Source organism: Gopherus flavomarginatus, chromosome 2, assembly GCF_025201925.1.
Source record: "Gopherus flavomarginatus isolate rGopFla2 chromosome 2, rGopFla2.mat.asm, whole genome shotgun sequence".
Classification (NCBI taxonomy): domain Eukaryota; kingdom Metazoa; phylum Chordata; order Testudines; family Testudinidae; genus Gopherus; species Gopherus flavomarginatus.
Window position 1 is genome coordinate 177,439,328 of NC_066618.1, and position 24,923 is coordinate 177,464,250.

General features: G+C 42.1%; 1 protein-coding gene across 1 annotated transcript; it reads right to left on the reverse strand.

Moving 5' to 3' along the window:
• Positions 1-2,750: 2,750 nt before the first annotated feature.
• On the reverse strand, positions 2,751-24,116 carry IRF4 (interferon regulatory factor 4). Its single transcript, XM_050940099.1, has 9 exons — positions 24,031-24,116; positions 21,380-21,602; positions 20,443-20,629; positions 19,393-19,481; positions 18,471-18,612; positions 15,900-16,007; positions 14,082-14,435; positions 9,119-9,231; positions 2,751-6,654 (listed from the first exon to the last, which is right to left on the reverse strand). Exons 2-9 carry the CDS (start codon positions 21,581-21,583, stop codon positions 6,511-6,513), a joined length of 1,341 nt encoding a protein of 446 aa, XP_050796056.1. The 5' UTR covers positions 21,584-21,602; positions 24,031-24,116; the 3' UTR covers positions 2,751-6,510.
• Between the last annotated feature and the right edge of the window lie 807 nt (positions 24,117-24,923).

Consider the following 24,923-nt stretch of genomic DNA (forward strand, 5'->3'; position numbering starts at 1 on the left):
AAACAGGAGCAGAGGACAGAGCCATACACAAAACTGCCCAGTCCCCATTAATATGGGTAGGAGTTGAGCAGAGAGACTAAAGATAGCATACAACCCAAGTTCCAACCTGGGTGCCTAAACACGTGTCCTGCATTCAGAAGCACAGAGCACCCACAACTCTAACAGAAGTTAATGGGAGATGTTGAAGTTTGGCATCTCTGACAAACAGGCCATTCCTTTAGCTGTCTCATTTTAGGCACCCAGATTTGAAAAGTTGGCCTCAATTAATAAAGCGCAAAGGAGCAATATTTTATGAGCAGTGATGTTTTGCGTCATTGCTTATGGTAAAGACAGCAGTGAAATACATGTGTGAACAATGTAAGTATTGCATATGAAAGTCTCTATAGAAAGGGTTAAAAAAAGGGAGTTTTACCCAAAGGACTCCCATAAGGATTTGCTGCAGCAATCACACCTGGACTGAGGGGACTGCAGAAAAGAAGGCACTAACAGTCAGAAAGGAAGTTATTTCCCAGCTACAGGATGGGACACAGATGTAAAATCCAGGGTTTCCGCAAATGAAATTGTCTTGGTATTTTTGTCATCTCTGCTCAAGGGACAGGACTGTGCATATTTTGTGAATAAAGATAGAACAAGCAATGATACTGTGAATCTGTGAAACTAATTTCAGCGGACCTACTGCAAAGCTCCAAAATCTGCTATTACCTGGCAAACAGACAACATCATAAAAGAGCTGGCAGGAGTTTTCTCTTGACATGACTAGGCACATAGTCTAGTCATGTTGTGCAATTGATGATAGAGAATAAATATGTATTTGCAAAAAGATGCTCTGTGTTTCATCACAATTCTGTCCAGATATGTAATCTAAGCATATAAACCAATAGAGTAAGTGACAAGAACTCAGACCCTCTGCTGTGGCTGAAGTATGCACAGTGCATGGGGATTTGTGCAAACTTGGCTTTTTTACTCCTCCAATCCCAAGCCATCCGTGTGTTGGGCTGATCCCCTACCCTAGCTTAGAGCAACCTGAAGGCTGCTCTCAGTTACACCAGCTTCTAAGTGGCTTAAGAGGACTATATAGCAGCCAGTAACTGTAGGGTTTGTAAGATCCAGGGACAAGTCTTTTTTCACCTGGTCAAACCCCGTATGTTCTACGGCACTGGAAGATTCCTCCAGCACTGGGATGATCCTCCCATAGTTGCTTACAGGGGTGCTGGAACAAAGGGTGGGGGAGGATGCGGCAGCACCCCCTGGCTTGAAGTGGTTTCCATCATATAGAAGGTTTACAGTTGGTTCAATGGCTCTCAGCACCCCCACTATGCAAATTGTTCCAACTCCCCTGGAACCTACACCAGCTTTAGGCTCACAAATTGCCAGAAGTGAAGTGAAAAGCAGTGGCACCACACACAGGATCAGAGCCAAGATTTCTTACCTGTTTCTGGACTCACATATGATTTGTCTACTTGATTATTAAAAACAGGTGCCAACTCACCATGCAATCATTTAAATCCTACACCAGAGTGTTTTTCAGATATTCAGATGTTTAGCCTATGGGGCACATCAAGGAATTGCTATTTTAAGATACTATGTTACTTCCTTCTTGAATGGCACTTCAGAGAACCTAAGCCTTCGGTTTTCTGTATTTGCACACTTGGGGCCAATTTCTACCCTCGCTTACACATATGCAATCCCAGGAAAGTCTGTGGAGCTGCACATGTGTAAATGATCTATTCATCCCTTTGTAATTTAAAGGTATTTTAACCTTCAGTCTGAACCCCTTTAAAATCTAAATCTCTTTTAGCTTGTTACTATGCTGCCTGATAATTCTACAACAGCCAGCATATAAAAAAAGGGTATTTAAACTACTTTTTTCCTGGATCCAATTTATCTAAATGTCACTGACCACAACATCATCTAAAATTAAACAAACAACCTCTTTTAAAAGTTAGTCCTTAATAAATATGAAATGGAAATCTACTATAAACTTAATACAAAGATGATAAGATAGTTAATTCTTCTGAAAATACCACAGTGATCACAAATCCCACACCAAGCCCAACTAAAATCGACACAAATGGCATAAAATTGTTTCTGAGAAAGGACAAATCAATTTTTATTTTTATTTTTTAAAAGGTTATTCTTATTAAAAAGGAACCACATATTTATGGTATGTCTAGGGTCTAGAAGGAGACAATGATCTACAGCCCCATGACTGAAAGCTTTACTTTTTCCTCAAAGCTCTCTGATCAGAATGGTGTTTCCCCACCTCCACTTTGCTGACAAATGCTGATGTAAACAGCATACGTACAAAGCATGGGGGTTTTCACGTGAATCCTGTGTTTTTTCCACAAAACCTTTTACGCTGTACTTTGCTTAAAATATATCTTCTCATTTCTGGTTAACCTACATCCCCACAACTGTTAATGAGCTTTTAACAGTAGACTGAACCGCTTCACAAAGTGAGACAAAGCCAATTTTTAAAGAAAGCAAATCGTTTGTGGGATTTGGACATGAAGCTCTTACAAAAGCTCACAGACAGTTGTAGCAATGTTGATATCAGAATGAGATTACAATATTGACAAATTACAGTGGACTCCATTTAAAACACAGATCAATCTTTGTCATCAATCTTGCTAGGAGTAAAACATTTGAGATATAATACCACTGAAATCCTACCAGGAAGGAAGTAGACTTCAGAAGCTATTAACAGAATTTAACAGAAGTAGGAAGTAATTCAAATGCTCTCACATTAGTGACAGGGTAAAAACATTTAATCAAAGAGAATGTTTAGGGGGGTTTTCCCCACTTTATTTATCCATTAGTTATTTGGAACAATAGCATGTTGTCACATAAGTCAAATACAGTCTTTAAAAATCAATTTACAATGCAATTCATGGTACCATTCTACATATTCATTGCTCTTTCAATAATAGATGTTTCTGGCTTTTTGATTGTGTAAAATACATTTTCACCTGGAGGCTTTCCTACACTATAAATAGGGTACTCATAATTAGGTCAGAATTTACAGACAGTCCTACTAGATATCACATGCAACTTCTTATTGGATGCTGCTTTTTTTTTTTATCCCTTCTTCTTCAACAGCTGCTAACTTTACACTGTACTTCTGAGGGGAGTATAATTAAAAGCTCCATCCAAAGCCAAGCTCAATATACCTCTGACTTTGGATGGTAGAAGATGCAACACAAAGAGATGGCTAGTTTCCCTTCCCTGAAAGGCTTAGTAGATCTTTTGCACAGTTTGCAGACTCTCCTCTTGCTTTGGGTTACTGAGTACAATGGCACATGCTGTTGCTACTCTACTAGGACAGTTCCTATTGTTTAATTTGATCATCTCCCTTTGGTCCTATCCCAACTCCTCTTCTCTCTCTCTCTCACACACACACACACACACCCCAGTACCTCAAGCTTTAGGCCCCAGTTCAGCAAAGCACTAGAATTCGGCATGCATGCATGCACATGCTTTGCTGAGTAGGAATGGACTTAAGCACATGCTCAAAGTAAGAGCTTACGTGCTTAGCTGAATCGGGGCAGTACCATTAACAGCAATACTAGTTGTATGCAATGAACCTGTGAAATGCTGGCCATCATTACCAAGGGGTTGGTAAAATCAGTGTAAGTTTAGAAAGTTCTTCTCTCCAGGGCTATAATGGGTAAAACCTGGAACACATTTTGAGAAGCTGCCTCATTCTATACTTGCAATTCCCTGCTTTCCTGGAAGGTACCACATTCCAAAACAACAAGTAGTTCAACACAATTGGCTTTTAGACTTACATGACACTAACCTATCCTAAAATATCTACCAGCAAAAAATACATGTAATTTATAAATGAATCTACAAACTTTCAGTGTTTCTGTAGCCTTTATTCTAAAACATAGAAGCTTATGAAGCTGTGATCTTTATACTCTTGATGGAAGAATGTGAAACTCCCCTCACATTCCAGAAGGATTAAAACTGATCACTTAACAGTCTGTGCCATTCTTTGCTCCCATAAGGCATCATCTGGTTCTCACTGAAGATCAGTGGGCCTTTCACTATTGATTTCCATGGGAGCGGGGTCAAGGGCCAACATAACTAACTTACAACCTCTTGTGTTTTCCCTAAGGAATTTAGTAATATCATCCTGAAAATAGCATATTCCAAGTCAAACTTGATGAACTGGACAAATAGTTCAATATCTTTCCAATGTGCAGTGACACTGAAAACAGATACCACTATGCCTCGATTTTAAGAATCAGGATTTCACATAAGCCATAGAAGACACCAAGGTCCAAATTCTGAAGTCAATGGGAGCTCCAGGCATCCAATAGCAGAATGTGGCCCTCAATTATTTTTATTCCCTACAATGTCTACAGTTCAGCAAAGGAAAAAAATACATATCTTTCGATGCTTTGCTAAGGGAACTAACACTGAATGTTTTCATATTTCAGACTTCCTTTCTTGTGGTCTGTTCCTGCAACCTTTACATAAACAAACCTCCCACTGACTTAACTGGGCCTCTTGCTTGAGATGGCAATGCAGGATTAGGCTCTTAAGAACTAACCCCACCCCAGAAAACAACACATCTGATCTACCAAACTGAACTGGTGAGGTCCAGGACTTGATTCTGAGACATGTGGTGAGACACTCAGCAAGTGAAGCAATGACTATTAGGAAAAGTTAAACCCACATCCATTACGGTGTATCAGTTCATTTCGGCAGTCCTGCACACAAAAGTCCCGTTGATTTCAAGTGAAGTGCTGCATGGTTCACTGGACTAAAATATACATAGAAGTGTGCAAATTAAAAAGGTTTGGAGGCTGACTAATGCAGAGATTTGAATGTCTATGAGCTTGAGTATTCCCCTTAGAACACATAAGTCAGGAAAGATATTTCAAGTAAGGAAGAACATTAAAACATAATGAACTGATAAACTGGCCTTACGGGAGGGGAGAAAAGAGGGGATATTATATCCCAAAATAGTATGCATCTTTAAGATGTATAAATTAAAGTTCCCTAGAATGTGAGTCTGCTGTCAGACCATATACAATTTTGTTCTAGCTAGAAATTTATGCAAAGTGTATTTCTAACCATGGAGAGGATCTTTCTGGCATGAGAAATATAAATTCACAGATTTTTAAGGCCAGAACAGACCATTATGATCATCTAGTCTGACCTCCTGCATAACAGACTGTAGAATTTCAGTTATATATACGCACACACCAGTATTGACAAATCTCTCTCTCTCTTTGCCATACAAAGGCGTCCCAAGTTTACTTGCATATGCAAGCAAATAATCAACACCCCAGCATTAAAAGCTGTAAATCTCCTGAAGTTATACTTTTTTTTGTTTTTTAACTTTTTAAAACAAAAGTTAGGATAGATATTCCCAGCTCTACTAATACTATGGGCCAAAGTCTGCTCTTCTTTGGACACCTGGCTCCCACTGACTTCTGCACACAAAGAAGGGAGCTGTAGCTGCACAGCCAAGAGCAGAATTTGACCTTGTGTAAGTCAACGACTCTTTCTGTGAATATTTACCAAATCTGTACAAATGTACCTTGGAAATCTATTTCATGTTACATGCCAATGAGCATGACCACCAAACAAGAATCATATATGACAGAATAAGTATAAAAGATTGCAGTTATTTTCTCAAAAACCTGTTTTATTCTAGGGTCTAGAATTCAAGACAATGGTCCCACCTGCAACACAGACAGCAAAAACTCCCAGATCTAGAGATTGTTAGAGAGAAGCATCAGTTGCCTGCTGACTCTGCAATGTTAAATGACCACCCTTCACAATGTACTACTCCAAATATACCATCTAGAGAACTCTTCTAAGTGTTGTTATGAGTATCAATCCACTAACAGCAGTGATAACGACAAAATGCACTTTGAAGAGAAATGTCAGGCATTAAAAATATATATCTCATTAGGATTGGATTTTTTAAAAAAATACACACTGAAACTTTCATAGAAGAATATAGGCATAAAAAGTTTACCATGCTTAACAATCTAAATTCTTAACCACTTACATATGTAGCTATTCACAACATAACATTTATGGAAGCCTAGGCCACTTGTGTGCCATCTTTGCCACAGTAGCTACAGTTTCATGCTGGGAATACTGCAAATATATTTCCCTGCCCTGAGATTTGTAATCACAAATAAATAGCTCTGCAAATATCATAACACTGTAAACTCTGAATTTAAGTCTTCAGCAAGAAGTCATCCTCAAACCATGGAGAATGTTTAAACAATGTAAACATATCAAACATTTTGTCAGTTTTCACAGTGATCCCCAGCAACCGCAGAATCTATGTGAAATGTACCATCCAAATGTTGAAGCCTCATCGTTTCTATTGTACAATACTGTTGTTCATTTTCCAGTCTCTGGGACTATGTTTTCCTGAATAAATCCAGCTGTGATTTGTATCCCCAAAATGTGCTCCAGCTCTTTTCTTCCAATATGCATCATCTTTACAAAGCCTTAAACACACCCCTTCTGAGGAGATTATTCTTGAATGGAGGAATGGCGAATAGATCTGTGGTAATCCTCTGGACTAGTGACATGTTCTGGTAAATCATAGCCTCTCAGAAAATGTCCACTGTTTTGCTGAGCAAAGTAATACAGCTGCCTTGCAAACATTGGCTCAACCTTAACAACAGATAAAAATATTATTGAAGTGCGATAGCATGTGCCATATCGTTCATATTAGCTATTTACTCATCAGTAAAAAGATGTTAAAAACAAGGCAAAATAAAACAGTTCCACATACCAAAATTGAAAGAAAATGCACTCTGTTCTCATTGAGCTCTGCCTTTACTTCAACTCCAGATTTTTAGAGCTAGCTGCAGTTTTTGCCAACAAATATCCGTTGCGTAAAGCATGCGTTTGCAAGAGTACCCTGTCAGCTAGTCCACATGTGCATGTGATGCCTGATTTGCGTGTGCACATATTTCCATGGCTAAATTAGGCACGGCCAAATGCAGGCCCAGTTTCACATGCTTAACTTTAAAAATCTATCCTTTATTCTGAGTCCAAGTCGAATGTTTCTAAATTTAAATATTATTGTATGTCCATTCATCCCTAATGTTATCTGTTCAGCACTGCACTGGTTTAATATGGCCAAGCTTTTGGGCAATGTTTGAGAGGCTCTACTCGTTTCTATTGTCTCACTAGCCCCAAGGGTCCCCGGCTTTCCACAGTGCCTTAGTTAAATACTTAACTTTCACACCTAGGATATAAAAACTTGAGACTTATAAATGGGGAACAAATATGTTCTGAGAAAAGATCCAAGATCCTCTAAACATTTAGACACATCCCTGCATAGACATCATTTTATGGAGGAAAGGTGTGTGGGTGGCAGGGAGAAGAACATGTCCTCCCTAGCTTTCAGCTGACATTGGCAATGGAGGAAGGGACAGGAGTTTGAGGCAGATGCTGCTGCAGCAATTCAGCAATCTCTCTCCACTTCCCCTTATCAGCTGTTGGACTAGTCAGCTGGACAGGAGGGAGGCAGCTACAGGTGTAGCCGCCTGCTGCTAGGCGCTGTTCAGGGCTTCTGCTGGGTGCGACTGAGTGCGCTATGGAGCCTGCTCAGTTCCCGCCCTCCCCATCCTCCACCAGCTCCAAGTTCAGAACAGGGGGACCCAAGGCAGAGGCTGAGCCAATTCCAGAGAAGAGATTGAGCTGCCAGCCAGCATAATGAGGTTCAGGAATAAGGCAGAACGCTGGAGGAGAGAACAAACTCACTGAGAGGTATGGCGGGGGGCAGTGGGCACAGGCTCAGAGGAGAGTCTTTGTGGACAGGGGAGAGAATATGTTTGAGGAGAGGAGGGCTGTGGGGAAAGGGTACTTTGAAGGGAGACCAGGAATTTGGAAAGCAGATGGGAGGGGAGAGGGAGTGGTTGGGAAGTGGGAGGTGTTATGGATGGTGGAGAGAATTTGTACTGTTGGGGGCCTAAGTAGGGAATGAGGAGGCTTGAGGTCCAATGATATCCCTGATATTTGCTCAAATAATTTCTGGCCTGATACTCCCCAGCAATCTAAAGATTCAGGACTGATATCTGTGTTGGGGAGCATGTGTTAGAGTTAGAGGATCTCTGAACGGGAGAAAAGGCTAACCTGACTGTGGGAACATGCATTCAAACAGAGGATGTCTGGGTAGGACAGCAAACTGAACTTGAAAGCTGTAATCCTCCACCCAGGGGAACCACAGGGCAATGCGTTGCAGGCAGATAGTGGTAAGGAAGTCACATAAGTAGTAAAGGGAAGGTAATTATTTTATTACAAAAATCTATGGCCTATCACCTTAGCATCTGGATGACTTACAAAATTAAACACCAATATTCTCCCACCTTGGAGATAATGGCAATAAACTAAACCCTGCCTCTAGCATGGGCAGGGAGACCATGGGTACATTTCCATTGTGGAGCTCGGTTTTTGGAAAGCGGCTGATCCCAGCTTCCACTATTGCTTCCACTGGTGCAGCTGCACTACTGCAGGGAGATGAATGTAAAAGTAGGCAGAATAGTCAAGGCCCGGTGTTATGAAGTTTACTGCCAAGAGGTGAAGCAAGAGTAACCTAAGCAGTAAAGCCTGCCTCAGTCTGCTATGGCATTTTGTGGTGCAGGCACCAGAGGCTAGGAGGGGTGAAAGGGGAGAGGGTACCTCTGAGAAAGCTTAGATGCTGCAGCACACTTATGTGGCAATTTTAAAAGAATCCACAATTATGCACCAGCTTTGGCAACCATATTCTGTGCAAGGCCCTGCTTACTAGTGTCACATGGCTGACACTATCCAAGCTGTTCCATTTAGCTAATAGTCATAATCACTCCTCTACAGTGCTTTCATCAGTAGATCACAAAGCACTTTACAAAGAAGGTCAGTCTTCCTATCCCCATTTTTAAAATGGGGAAACTGAGGCACAGGGCAGGACATGACTTGCCAGCGGGCTAATGGCAGAGCAGGGAAGTGAACCCAGGTCTCCCAACCCAGTGCCCTATCCACTAGGATATACTGCCTCCCTCACAGCTTACTGATGAGCAGCAGAGAGGACTGCCTGGCAGATTCACATACCCTTCATTTTAAACTAAGAAATTAAATAAATCATACTTACGTGGGCTGTAATTAGCTTCCTCTGTCTTTGTGGGTCTGGAAATTCCTCTCCAAAACACAGAGCAACCTGGAATCTAGGCAATGGACGTCCATGGTGGGCAAAAGCTTGCAGCTCTGAAGACACAAAAGATATGTTCAGAAAATCCTCACCATCAATGGCTGAGTTCCAGAGTTAGTAATGAAGAACCTTGGAGCAGAACAGCAGACTATAGGAGCAATGAAGAGGTTCTGTTGGACAACTGGCAAAAGTGATGACAGGGTCTAGCAAAGGGAAAGCGAGTCTGGGAGAAAGGAAAGATACCAGCATAGAAAAGTGATCTTGGAGACTTTGCTACAGATCAGGGAGAGAAAACAAGGGACAAATCGCTGAAAACTTTCTCCCCTCGCAAGAGCTAAGAGACTCCAATTATTCTATTTGTATTGCATTTTGAGTAATTGCATATAAACAGCAATTGGGATTTCCTTAGATTCATATTTGTTTTTGGCTTAACAGGAGAAACTTCTGAGACATTCTTCATGACTTTTGAACTTTTGCTGTTTACATTTCTCCTATCCACGCATACATTTCAGTAAGTCACATTGCACGCCTTCTTTCAAAAACAATGGTTCTGAGATGCTGCAGGAGGGCCTGTCACCCTCAAAAGTAGAACTGAGAGCAGTTTAAGTAACAAAAGTGTTTACACTTTGACTTCAAACTACACTGCTGTGCCCACTACTTGTGATGACTGAACATCAGAAAATGGACTGTTCATTGGAAAGTAGATGGCGAATCTCAGGACTAACTTGCAATGCAGCTGGTACACCTTTGTAAGGGTTTGATCTTGCTCCCACTTAAGACAATGGCTTCAGTGGAAGCAAGAGGAAGCCCAAACAGAACCATGTTAGTGTCTGTACACTGTCCACCACCCTCCCCCAACCCCAGGTCATGAATCCACAGGAAGGTAATTCAGTCAGATCACATATTTTCAGAATGGTTTGCCTTTCGCTTCTAGTACAGGAGCCAGGGTCCCAGAGATCTCATGTCAGCCCTTTCTAAGGGTCTGTTTACATTGCAATCAGCGCAGGTAGACATAGTCGCGCTAGCAGAGCTAAAAATAACAGTCTGAATGAGGCTGTGTGGGCTAGCAATGTACACAGGTCCCTGGGGTCCACACTGGAGCCCCCACTACCACATCAATGTTGTTATTTTTAGCCATTTTAGCACAGGGAAAGCCAGTGTGGGTCTGACTCCACAAGCTGCAATCACATCTCAGATTGCAGTGTGGACAGACCCTTTGAAAAGGGCCAGGCTCAAATACAGCGACAGCTGTGACTTTTCATTGCCCCCCTCATCCTTTTTTGCCCTCTCTGCTGCTGTCACTTGTTGGTCATGTCTATTTTTATACTGCAAACTCTGTAGAGAAGGCACTTCAGGTGAAATCCTGGCCACACTGAAGTCAATGGGAGTCTTGCCATTGTCTTTAATAGGGCCAGGATTCCATCCCTTCTATTGCTCTGTAAAGCACCGAGAATTCTTTAGGCACAACATAACATCATCAAAAATGTTAGTTTATAATACAATACAATGGAAATCTCAAAAGGTTGCAAAGTGCAAATTTGGTTATAGTCATCAAGTCTAATAAACAGTAACAACAATACCATACAGCTCTTATACAGCACATTTAATCAATAGAGTTCCAAGCGCTTTACCAAGGACATCAGTATCATTATCCCCATTCCACAGATGCGGATACTGAGGCATAGAGAGGGGAAGTAACTTTTGCAAGGTCACTCAGCAGGACAGTGGCAGAGTCAGGAATAGAACCTAGGTCTCCTGAATTCCAGTCCAGTGCTCTAGTCACTAGGCAATACTGCCTCTCAAATATATACGTATTTATATTATTAGGCAAATTATTCCCTGTATGGGGGAGATGTTTACAAGAGGGCTCCACTTGGGTTAAAATACATTGCTCTTTGGGGCAGGGACTGTTTCTTACTCTGTGTAAATGTAGTGCCCAGCACAACGGGGTTCTAGTCTCAGTTGAGACCTCTAGGTTCTACTGAATAATAAATTATAATGATTTATGATAAATTAATAATTAATGCAAATAAAACTGTACTCTATTTGTAACAAAAAAAGTAGGTAATGTTCTCTCTCTATTTCCAACAAGCCCTAAAAACACTCACAACCTGCTAGGAGCAGAGGGGGAGACTTTCAGTTCTTCGGTATGATCATCCAACACTGCATTCACTTAGGTGTCCCAGGAGAGGGCAAGGAGCAGTCTGGGTTCAGTGCAACTCCTGATTAATTAGTCCCAGTGTTACTACTTAGGAAAGAAAGCCATTCCTACCCCTCCTCTGTCACAGAATTTTACTCAGGCCTTGTCTACACTACGGGAGGAGATCGATCTAAGTTATGCAACTTCAGCTATGTGAATAATTTAGCTGAAGTCGACGTACTTAGATCTACTTACCATGGGGTCCCCATGGACCGTTTCCCCATCAATCCCCCTTGCACTTCTCGTTCAGGTAGAGTACAGGAGTCGACGGGAGAGCAATCTGTGGCAGATTTAGCAGGTCTTCACTAGACCCACTAAATCAACCACCGATGCATCACGCATCAATTCCCCAGTAAGTGTAGACAAGCTCTCAGCCCCAGTGATTCTCCAAGTTTTGCAGCATAATAGCCCAGGGAAGAGATGGGATAGAGAAGGGAGTTGGCCCATGAAGGGTTTCAGTAGTAAGAATGATCTTCAATATGAAAGAGAGTCAGAGAATCCCAGCTATTCCAGACACATGAAAACATGTAATTGAAGTCCTCTCACTGCTCTGAGCATGTCACTTCACTCTTCAACCAGTTCCACTGACTCCCTCTCATCTCCTGGCTCAAATTCAGACTTCAACTGCCAGGTTTTCACACACCTCTCCAAATCAGGTCTCATTCCCTTCTATTCTAGCTCCAACTGCCTACTCTCCACCCATGCCAGCCTCCTTAACACTCCTTCATACCCTTCTCCTATTCCAGTCTTTGAGCCTTCTCCATATTCTCTCCCTCTCCTGGTTTGCTAAAGTCATCACTCAGATCTCTCCATAAGTAACCCAGACATTAGAATCTGGTCAACTCTGTACTATATGTCAGAATCACAAAGCCCAGTCTTTCAGTGAGTCCCATATGGACATATCCCTGCACCAAGATGCAGCCGTATCAATTAAAGGCCACAGCCCTGGTTCTGCATCTTCCTTCTGTGAATTCTTTGGGACATGCATCTCTTAGCAGAACTCCTGAGTGTTTCCATTCCCTAAGAGTCTGATTTTCTGACTGTCCACACCCAAATGTGCACTTAACTTGAGAGCTCACTAACCAAAATTAATGTGTAGCTATGGTATGTGCATGGCAAAATAGTCACTTAAGAAGTTACCTGGCTAGCTGCACATGTTACACCCCAATTTGCACATACTATTGTGATAACTACACACAAATTAAGCATGCAATTGTGCATGTGTTTGCACATTTATTTGCACACACATAGCTTAGAAAACTGTGCTTAAGTTAACCTTTGGGAATAGGCTTCTAAAAAAATACTGCCACATATCCTGTGAATGGTTTGGAAGAGCCAGATTAAATTTAAAGTGGCATCTGAAAAAGGAAAAGGGACTTCCAAGCACATGATTGCAGGCATAACGATACATCTTACAATTAGCATACAATAGAAGTTGTAACTCCATAAATTCAGCTCAAATTCCCCTTTTTAACTGTCAATTTTCATATCCTCTTCAGATGCGTGTTTAAATGCATATGATGCTTGATAATTCTGCTAGGATGACACATCAAAGCCTGGAAAATGAAGTATTTTAAAGGCAGTGGCTCATTTGGGGTATTTTTTTAAAGCATTGCATTATTTTTCTACGAAACTGTAACTTATACAAATATATTTGAAAGGCAGTAAGGTGTCCTGCACAGAGGGGAGACCATGCCACTCTAAAACTTAAGATCTCAACTGTAGCTCTGCCACAAGCCCTAGTAAGGGGCAGCATATAATTGTTCTGCTCTGTTTCTCCCCTTACTCCAGGAGAAAAGAAATAACCTGTGTCCACCTCTTTCCCTGGAGCAGGTTGCTCATCTCTCTGTGTTAGCTCAGAAGTGCTGGTCAGCATCTTGGAAACTGGAGCCAAGACTACATCCACCCCCTTCCCAGAGCACGAGTATCCCTGGGAGGCTGTTTTCCCCTCCATTCTGCTACCCACAATACAAATAACCAGCACAGGGGGTTGAGGGCATACCTTCAAATATCTGACTCACTTTTGCAGGTGTGTTGGGCAAGTTACCATCTTGCCCTATGCCATTAGTTTATAGGATGATTGTTGAAAGTCAGAGTTTATAAATTTACTCCACAAATATTTTCCAGTGCATTTGTTTAAATATAGACACACACACACACACACACACCAAAACACAGATTTAAAAAAATATCTGATGGGAGTCATACTTGCTGATGTTTAAATACTCTGGGTCAGATTTCAGACATGTGCCAGCATAAGTCTGGAGTAAATCAACTGAAGGCAATGGAATTACTCAAGATTTACACCACTGGATCCAAAATCAGAATGTGGTCCCATCTACTATCCAGTCATAAAAAGGACTATTTTGTTGGGCTCCTCCCACTCGGTATAAAGTGAAACAGGCCTTACCTTGTACTCAATTGAGTATGAGTAGTTCCCATTATTTTCAATGGGAGCCACATAAGGGTATCAAAAGCAGAACTAATCATGGAAATATACAAATAAAACACTATTCCTAGGATGTGCTCTTCTAACACCTACCTATAGGGCCACATCAAGAGTGAAGCTGAGCACCTGTGTCTCCCAACCACTTTGGTGGGAGTAATTTAGTGCAAAGAGCCCTTTAATAGTGCCCATCTGGAACCACAATGACAGTGATTTGGTGGCATTTATATAGACAACATGCAATCTAAATTGAAAATTACCTGCTAAAAATTGCTGAGTATCAAAAAGTTTGCAGGTCTGCTCCCTTTCCAGTTTATTTGGCCTGTCACTGCATAATGCCAGAGGTCCATCCCAGTAGATCCTGCTTTGACAAAGTCTCTTAGCATAAAGCCCATCAGGTGCCATCCAGAGTATTACTCCTCGTTCCAAGTGGCTCAGTAATTTTTCTATGTTTTTCCTCTGGCCATTATCTTCTGGATAGGGGAAGATAACTTGATCCAAGCTGCTGACCTCATAATTTTGGGCATGAGATATTCTACAGCCTTCAGGACTTGAAGTCGTCATCTCTTTCACCAGTATTTCGCGGTAATATAGACAGATGTGTAGTCGACAGTCTGCAAGTATATTTCAGAAAAAAAATTACTGCTGTTCAATATTGTGAGTATTTTGCATTATATCACAGTACTATTAAGGCCAATGGGCCAGATCTTGCAAGGTACTATGCACCTATCATTTCTAATACTCAGCATCTCTCAGAATTTAGCCCTGATTTAGGGAAAAACATAGATTGAATTGAAATAATGAACTATGGAAGCACAAACTCCAACACCAGCTTCTACCAGTAGAGGCCCCTGGGGAGAGAACTGAATAGCCTGTGATGCAGATAGTGGAAAATATGCTAGATATTAATGCCTGGTAAGCTGCATATTTTCATTAGTGGGGAAAAAAGTGTTTGTACTTCACAGGTTTAATTGGAATTAAAGCTCAGTCTCAGTATGTTCTCTTAGATACATCAGAAAATAGCTATGTTTCTCTCAAGATGTTGTATAATAACCCTGTTAAGCAACTACTCACAAGACTTGCAAAAATGCAATCAGTTGCCCGGTAGAAGTGGTCTTTGGCTGAAACGCAGACAAAATTATATTTGAAATGTTAGGCTGAGTTTTAAAGTGGTCACTCGACACAGGAGAGTGATTGTTAAGGGCTCGATCCTGGTGCAGGGCAGTGCAAATAGACCTATTTGGGACAGCAGCCCTGCTCAGGAAGGGCACTTAGGTGTGTGCTTAACTCTGTCATTTGCCAGCCAAGTCTTTCCCCTTAGTTGCATTATCAATTTCTCCATATAATTTCCATTGTTAGTTTAAAAACCAAACTAGCTCCTACATTTCCACATAAGGAATAAAATAAATAAATAAATAAAACCCTTCAGTCTGAATGACTGCAAAGCTGGCTGAACAGGTTTCTTTTCAGAGAGTGAAAGTGCCATCACCAAAGTACTGAGAGGTTTTATTTTATCAAGGATAAATAAATGCTGCAAATCCTGATGCAGTCAACAGAGATGACAGAAAAGTATCCATAGGACAAAATGTTGAACAAAGGAATAGTATTTTTCAGAAAGGATACAGTCCAGGTAAACAAAAAACAACAAAAAAAACCTCTAGGCCTCTGAATCCAAAGCAATGCGGCTTTGTGGTGAGCTAAAGAAAAATCTGCTTCCCCCATCAGCAGTTGTCCTATCTGATGCCTCACTGAGGAGCAACCAAGAATTTGCTTGAAATTTGCTTGAAAGAGCAAAGTACTTAAGCGTGTATAACTTTCAGCACATGAACGATCCCATTGATCTTAATCTGAGTTACAGATTTCAGTGAAGACAACTCAAGTGCTTAAAGTTCCACATGTGTTTAAAAATCTTGCTGAACTGAGGCCTAAGTGTACATGCACAGAACTCACTTGGAAAGGAAATGTCACTTTCACTCACAAAAGAAGTCCCTATAAACAGTGAGCAAACATTTACTTGGAAAGTTATAACGAGAGCCTCCTGGATGGTTCACCATGAAAACCTGGTGTTATAGACTTACCTGATAGTGCAAGAGCTTCACCAGACCTTATGCTTGGCTCTATTGGGATCCCAGGAGTCTGTGACTCAGATGGTGCACAAGCATAAAAGGTTCCAGTCACCTGACAACCTGTTTTCACAAAAAAAAGTCAAATGATATCTAGCTATCTAAAACCCAACAACAGTTCCCAGCTATGCACATGACAGTTTCTGAGCTCCAGAACCTTCCCCTCGACCAAAACATTTTATCCACTCAAAATGTTACCTAGATTTTTCTTATTTGGATCTTTTAAATGCTGTTCTTTTACCTAACCATACCAGTGCATATTATTCTCCCATAGAAATAATCTGCATTTTAACTAGATAATGGTGATCTTGGAAGCTGATGAAAAATAATCCATTCATTCTCACAGATCTTAAGGAGTTTTATCAAAGACAACTCAAATATTCAAAGTCATTATGTCTTTAATTGTGTTAAAGAAAGAAGGTAATTGTATGGAAAAGAGATTCTCCTGCAGTAGAGTATTAGAGTTTTAATATTACAGCCAACATTAGTCATTTCCCAAGCTATCCCTTCCTGTGAGTGAGATAATACTGAGGCAAACTAAAATGCAACAACATTTGTCCAAAGTCCTTTGAAGTCAACAGGAATCTTAGCATTGACTTCAAAGGGCTTTATATCATAAACACTATATCTATGACACAGGTAAGATACACTACTCTTTCCCATACACAGATCTGACTCTTCTCAAAGCTACTTCACTTTTTAATCTATGCCAAGGGTATCTGTGAGTGACTGTTGACAAACAAGACAATCCAGTGAGTAAGCCACTATTGCCCAATTCTCTGATACAAGCTTAATGCAGCACTTGGACCTTGAGACAGGAAAACACTTGAGAATTTGTTTACATACATCCCTATACAAAAAACACTTAAGCATGTGCTTAATTTTAATCATATGCTCACATCCCATTAACCCATTATGCACGGATTTAAATGCTTTGCTGCATTGGGGATTTATTCGTTTTCTTTTAAGCCACAGAGATAGAAGACCCTGCATTTCTTGTGTCTTCAGAATGCCCACTGACCTCAAGAAACACAGGATCAAGCCCTAAATGACCCATGAAGATACAAATGGTGGGGAAATAATGCTTTGGAGCACTGACTTTTTAAAGAACCGCCTTAATGATAAGCATAAGACTGGGAGTTGAGGGAATGAAATTGAAACCAGGAAAAGCAATATTCTTACTAAAGCATGACATAATGTTCATGGTTACTAACAAAAAACAAAGCAAAAATATCTGTGATTTTTTTAAATATGTATATGCTAAGATTCTATCAGGTAATCAACAGAAAAAGGGGAAGAGAGAAATTTTCCAAAGAAAAATTACAGTTATGGTCTTCTTTCTAGTATTAGAAAATGCCATATTTCTTTTATTCTCTATCTTGGCATTTTCTAGAGCAGTCTTTACCATGGTATCCAAGAGTTTATGACACTTTTCATTTCCAAATTAGTATTTCTATTCAGCATAAGTTCAACAGAGCATAAGGACCAAAACCTACATTCACTACCCCGTTGAAGTAACTGTTGCATGGGGTGTAAATCAGGGCAGAATTTTATAAAATTTCAACTAAATAGCTCACTTGTCTAAATGTAGAGTGTTCAGTTGTCAGTAGACAAGTGTAAACAGAAGTTTATTTCATTGCACTTAAACCATTAAAGGACTGCATTTTGTAGTTCTCATACCCTGTGCACTTTAAATATTCCTTCCTCATCTCATCTTGGACTAAGGATTTCTATTTTTTGCAAGATTATTCTCATATGGCTGTGTGGGGAGCTGTACTTATGAAGCAAATCCATGCGTACTGAAATGAGCATATATCCCTTGAGAGTCTGAGCCTGCAGCCATACATGGCACAATGGATGATCATGTGAATACGCAATAGACTGCAACTCAGGAAATCCGGGCTCAATTTCTAGCTCTTCCACAGACCTCCTGTGTCACCATGGAACAAGTCACTTAATCTCTGCGTACCTCAGCTCCCCACATAAGATAAAGACTTCCCTACTTTGCATGTTTTTCAGGTGCTCAGATTCAGTGTTGCCAACTCTAACGATACTTAGTATGCTATGATTATGTGAGAATCTCAGCTTTCCTTTAAGGGGTGGGGGGAGTAAGTTTCTAACTTACATGATTGTGGAGAAAAATGTGAACCATAGAGACTCAAAAATCAGAAGGCAAATAAAAAATTATCTATACATAGTCATTTATAAATCATTGGGCAGGCTGACTCAATTTTTGAATGCTTGGGGTTGGCAATATGAGATGCTATGATGATGACTAAGCCTCCTAGGCACTACAGTAAAACAAATAAAATAAAATAAAACAAGTGTCAATATAGATGATAGTCAGAGGTGCTGATCACCTGCAGCTGTCACTGAAGGATGCTCAGAACTTCTGAAAATCAATCCTTCAATACTTATGCCACCGAAGCCATGAATAACAAATATGAAATCTGTGGTCCTTCTATGGTGGTCACATATTGTCTCTTTAGATTAGCAAACAATTGACCTCCAGGGAGATGTTCTTACCATTTTCACAAGCAGGACCTTGCCAATGGTGACTGCGAGCTGCAAAAGGAACACTTGGGCATTGGTAGGGGATGTCAGGATGTGGCTGCTCAGGGGCAAAATCTCTCCAGCTACGTTCATGAGGTACCATGTAGTTTGACACCTGTTCAGTTTAATGAGACATTGTTTTATTTAGCTGTAATCAGAATTGATGCTACCTTTCACATAATCTCCCATATTATGGGGGAGGGATAGCTCAGTGGTTTGAGCATTGGCCAGCTAAACCCAGGGCTGAGAGTCCAATGCTTGAGGGGGCCATTTGGGGATCGGTCCTGCTCTGAGAAGGGAGTTGGACTAGATGATCTCCTGAGGTCCCTTCCAACCCTAATAATAATCTATGTTTCTAGATTATAAAGTTTCCTTAGTTCTGCATGAGTCCTTTTGCTATTTGTTCTCGCATATCTCTTGTAGATCAAAGTATCACACAGACCACCTGGATGATATTTTGCCAAACAGAGGAGGCTTTCAAATGAGCTGAATGTCACCATTAGTGTAAACTATAAACATGACAAAATTATAATAGGCAACTGGAGCACTGTTGCAAAACATTACTGCAGAATATCTATGTTTCATCATATGTTCAATTTCTGGCACCAGAAATACTAGGGCAATACATCCATTTTTACCAAAAAAAATCTAACAAAACAGAGCTGTAATTCACATTTTAAAAAATCCCAGCTGGATCAGCTGCCCTGTGGTTTCACATGATGAAATCATTGCTTATAGATTTCTCAGTTTCTTATAAAAAAGTATTTTTTCCAAGCAGAACTAAATGGTGGTATACTAGAATAGAAAGACTTGTACTATAATACGGTCCTGCAAAAATTAGCTCAATAGGCACCCAACAAACAAGCCAAAAAATAACACATGGCTGATACTGTACCTGAGCCTGTAGTGAAGTGTAAGGAGAAGTCATTGTGTACGGATGGTTCATCATTATCTGTTGATCCTCTAGGCTGAGTTGTTTTGCTCCTACATACATGATGAGGATAAAAACATGGTTACTAACTGTATCTTAAAGAAACCTGAAAATGATCTACTGCAAAGGAACTTGTACTAGGGAGCATCCTTAATAAGCAATCTCCTCTCTTAAGAGACCACTCTACACCATCCCCTAACACACAGGGTTTGATTGTGCTTTATACATACTGACCTATAGTGGGAGTGATGCAGAGAGACCTTTGGGAGTAATTCTGTCTCCCAGAGCTTCCCAGTGCATAAAGAAAGAGCACCTGCTGCTCACATCCCTTCAAGGGATATTTCCTTTATGTGCCCATCCAGCTCTGATGGCCAGTGCATACAAGGGATGACTGATGGCCCTACCTGCTGTGTGCCCTTTTTGGGGTGTCTTGAGGGTCTGGGCTTCTAGGAAAATAGGGGCACAGGGGAGTGCCAGGACTGTGACCATACTTGACTGCTATGCAGAGGCAAAGAAGACTAGGAAGGCTAATGCACTCCTTTAACCTTGCTCACCCTTGAAGTAGTCAGGCACAATCTGGCTCATAATGAGTTCAGGCCTGCTCCACCTTTATTTGAAGTCCACTTCCATTAAGCAAACTTATTTTTGCCTGTCTCTTGAGTGGTTGCTTAAGACAGGCATCATTTATTTAAAACTGAAATAGAGGCTGTACACCCAAGATGAAGCCCTCCAGTAATTTACATACTGCATGCTTGTACCTCCAACAAACTAATATTTTTTCAAATGCTATGATTCAGACTCCCACCATTCTTTTTCAGGCAATGTAAGTTAAAGGGAAATTTATCCAAAGAAGATGTACTTGAGTACTGCACATCTTATTTATTGTATTGATTGCTACCAAGTCTGATATGAGTGACTGTATGGTTATATGAGACACCAGTGACTTACATCTCTTCAGTTTTTGCACACTGGAAAATGAGACTTTAAATGTATGTAAAACCTAAGATGGCCTACCTTTTTTAGCTCCTTCTGGCACTATTCTGTACACTTTATACGGATCAGAAATATCCAGCTGGCTTCTCTCAACCAGTTCTTCAAAGTCATTGCTCTTGTTCAAAGCACACCGTAGCCTTGTCTTCCAAGTTGGAGGATCTGGTTTATCAATGCCCTCTCTGAACTTTCCTTTAAAAAGAGCCCAAGCCTGAAAACGTTTCAAATGTTCAAAAAGAAAGAGAAAAAAATCAAGCTATAGGTATACAATCACAAAAGCTGAAATAGCCCTTGAGCAGAGAATTTATTCCCTATTGGTTTATGCTAAAGTATATGCCAGGTGGTTTCTTGGTAAGGTAATAAGAACAGTATTGAAGGCAAGATAAAATAGTAAGAGAAAGAAGAAAAGTGACAGAGTGGGTGCAGAAATAAATGTTCTTTAACCATACAACTGTTTAACATTACAGTTGGAGAAGGAAGGAGGGGGAAGTGTTCCATATGGACGCTGGCAACCCTGTCGTTCAAATAAAACAAAAGCAAAACCGAGAGGGCTGGCTGTGGAAAGCAATTAACTGCATTAATTCCGGGAGAAACTGCACTGCCTCGCTCTAGGCAACAGCCAGCAACCAATGCGCTTGAAAAAGACAGACCCACGCCTGCCCTGACCCAGCTCCCGCTGAAGTCAATGGCAAAATTTCCATTGGCTTCAACGGTGCGGGCTGGGGAGCCTCGGTGAGTCCTGGCTGAAGGAGATCGGACCCGGAGAGCAGGAACCCCCAGCGGCTGGCTCGGCTCGGGTTGGTGTTCAGAGCCACGTCCTGCCAAGGGGAGATAACCCACCACCCCCGCTTCTTGCTAAGGACTCGATCCCTCCTGTCTCCCACCGGCCGGGGGGGTCGGGGCTGCAGGACGGCCAGAGAACGCCCAGAGGGCGAGTGAGTGGCCCTTGGCCGCCCCCTACCTTGAAGAGGGCGGCATCCTCCTCGCGGTTGTAGTCCTGCTTGCCGGCGTGTTTCCAGGGGATGCGGAAGATGCTCTTCTCGTCGTTCTCCCATACCAGGCCTGGGTACTTGCCGCTGTCGATCTGGTCAATCAGCCACTGGCGGAGCTTCCCGTTGCCGCAGCTCACCGAGCTCATCCCGCACTCGCTGCTCTCCAGGTTCATGCCACGCACCCGCTGCTCGCTGCACACGCCCGGGGGGCAAGGGGGGAGAGCGGCGCCCGCTGTTAAACACCACGCGCCGGAGTTCGCGGACCCGCCAGCTGCAGCCTGCGGCGTGGGCTGGGCCGGGCTGCTTAACTTTGTGCCCGGGCTTGAGCCTGGGAGGGGAAGGAGAGAAAGTTCCTCTCCCAGATGCCCAGCAGCCAGGGGGCCCAACAAGAGCCTCTTCCCGGCGGGGTGAGGCGGCCAGGCCCTGCCATTCAGAGCTGATACGCTCCAGGGCACGGGGAGAGACAGCGACAGGCGCTGTATTTATCTCTACCTGCTCCTCCCGCGCCCATATGTGTGTGTTTCTGAAACAGATACTGAGAGTATAGCTGGGCATGTGTTCATGTATACACCTGTGTTCATATGTAAATACTAACCCCCCGGCACTGCTTTGAAAACCTCAACCACAAATAGTCATAAACAGCGCCTATGATCTCTAAGAGTGCGTGTGTGTATATATGCATGCGCGCACGCACACACACACGGTGTATGCATACATATGATGCTAATTCACAAGTCCGCACAAGAAGATATATTTCAAAACCATACCCGGAGGACATAATATATTCTACATGTGTGTAACTATAACATTAACGAGCAGTACAAGATTATACCAATCCTTATAGCTAACAGTTGATACAGACTGAGCAGACATTAAGCTATCCCTCATACAAGTAAGCTGCTGTCATTTATCTAAAAGTGTGTAACAATCTGAAGAGACACACATGCAAGATGTCTGTCCACAGACACGTTCTGAACAGATCTAAAATTGGATATAGATTGAAAAGATCCTAAATGAAGGCAATTCTCACGAGTTATGAGTGGACGGGGGAAATGTACGTGTGATGCATTTTCACACACAAAGACGCACACAGACACTCTGTGTAGCTGTAAGTGTGTGTGGCGCTCCCTAGCTTTGCAGTTTCCCTTATGATTTCTACTCAGGGGCCAAGTTTTTGGTATTTGCACCCACCCACTAGTGCACCGCTGCTGCTGAGCCAGGGACTTTTCCATCACTACATTGTTCTAGTGAAAATCATTTCCACGCAGCTGGTGGGGGTGGGTCTGACCGACCGACTCCGGGACAGAGAGCGGAAAAGGTCATCCTGATCTCATAGCGCTAGAGACTATTTCAGCCGTCGGAGAGATCGCTGGGCAGAGCACGGAGCGGTTCCACCTCCACTTCCCCGTTAGGGACCCAACAGTAAAAGCCTCATAGTAACATCTGCGAAAAGAGAGTGAATTGGGTTCCGTCCGGAGCCCGGAGTTAAGGGACAGGGATCATGACGCCCTCTCCGGCTCCCATTGAAGTCAACCAGGGCCTGCAATGCCAGCAGGCTCTTGGCATAGACCCGGGCTCCCAGTAGCGATGAGCACAGGTGTATTCCAGAGCCAGCATTCCCAGAGTCAGGAAGAGTGGTAGCAAGCCCAGCTGCTTCCTGTTAGACCACTGAGCGAGGCCAGGCGCACGTTTTAACCCAGAGCTGCCCAGATGGCTTGGCTTAGACATTAAAGAAAAATAATTTTAAAAAGAAAATGACGGGGGGGGGATGTAACTTGATGGAATCCACCCCAAACTTTTATTTTTCCTCCCTTTCCAAAATAATAGTATAGTCAGAAAAATCTGTGTCTTGCAAGACTCGTGGGCTGCTGCTGGAAAGCAGACAAGGAGAATAGGGGCCGAAGATCGAAATGTGTGATCTCCTACCAGCCAGGGACAGGGTTACAGTAATTTAAGGATTGAAAAGTGTATATACACACACACTCACACTTCTCTCTCTCCACACATATACACATACACTTTTCTAGAGAGAGAGAGAAGAATATGTATATTTGCTTAATTACAAGTGCTGCAGTAATCCTTGTTCTCCTAGAATCACAGAAATTAGAGATGGGGGGTGGGGAGAGAGAGACGGGAAAATGTAGGATCATTCACGCCAGCCAGGCTACTTTTAGAATGTATCATTTAAAAAACAAGAAATTCTGTAACTTTCTTTTCAACAGCACGCCCCCGCCCTCAGTCAGACCTGCTGCAACTGAATTCATTTTATGCAACATTCTGACTAAATGCCCATGGTCAACTGTAATGCTAGCTTAATGCACCCTCTGTCTGAGTGACAGCTCTTCTAAATTATGTCCATCTCTAACTTCTGTTATCCCAAACAGGAATCGCTCTGGGGCTAAAGGGGTGAGAGCATATGGGTTCCGTCTTGAGAAAGCTATTGTGTAAAGCAAAATGAGGGAGGGAATTTGGCAGATAATGCTCATTCAATATGCTACCCTCCTAGAACAGGATCAAACCACGACCTGCTTAAATAACCAAAGGCATGCCCATTGCCCCCCACCGCCCAATTATTATTATTTTGTTTTACGATCAGCATTGTAGATGATCGGTCTCTTACCTCTTTCACCCAGCCGCTCAGTGCAGGAGGCAGCCTGTTTTCTCAAATGGTTAAAAAAGATATGAAACAACCAAACTGAGCGAAAGCAGGAACTTATATGACTGACGAGCTGTCAGATGGGGGGGGGGGAGGTTGGGGGCGGAGTCTTACAGAGGTTGGACTGAAGAGATGCAGGAGAGCGCGGGGGCCGCACTGAAGCGGCTCGGGCCGCTGGGGGTTTACCTAGATACCGTGACACGTGGGGAAAAGTACAGAACCGAATAGTTTTTATATACTATATACAGAGACATATAAATAGAACGGGAAATCCCTGACTGATCACCTGCTTTACAGCAAGCTTTATTTTACTGTAAACGATCAGTAGATCACACCTACAAGAAAATGTATTATGGTGGTGGATGGAAGGCTCATAGTTTTTGGCCAAAAGGCCCCGCGAGAGAAGGTTGTTTATCTTTGCCCTCAAAGCAGCAGGCTGAACCGAGAGACAGAAAGAGAACTGGTTCTGAAAGGTACACATTGCCTGACATTCCAGACTAAGAAACTGCCACACATGGGCTACCCAGGACCAGCTCCCCTTCCTAAACGCATAATCATACCCATACACCACTCCCCACGCCCTCTTTGGCACTTGGGATTTTTTACAAAGTGCGTTCAAAGCCAAACGGTATATAAGGAGAATAAGCTGCAGCAGCCCCCAAAAATCATTTGTACCAGAAGACACCTGCGAGTTGTGAAATAGATCTTGCGGGGGGAGGGTGTCAAATTCAGATTGTTACAATTCAAGTCTTCGGGAAAGTATTTCCAATCAACCACTCTGATAAAGCCATATAGATTTTAGAACAGCGCTAATTTGTATATTGTTGGGTGACTCCTCCGAGTTTCCTTTCTCACAC

Excerpts from the sequence above, each read along its gene's own strand:
- IRF4 (XM_050940099.1), bottom strand. The coding sequence starts at position 21,583 with ATGAACCTGGAGAGCAGCGAGTGCGGGATGAGCTCGGTGAGCTGCGGC. Across the intron at positions 14,436-15,899 it reads TGAAGCTCTTGCACTATCAG|ACTGTCGACTACACATCTGT; the intron begins GTAAGTCTATAA and ends ATATACTTGCAG. Across the intron at positions 6,655-9,118 it reads GGAAGCTAATTACAGCCCAC|GTTGAGCCAATGTTTGCAAG; the intron begins GTAAGTATGATT and ends TCTGTTGTTAAG.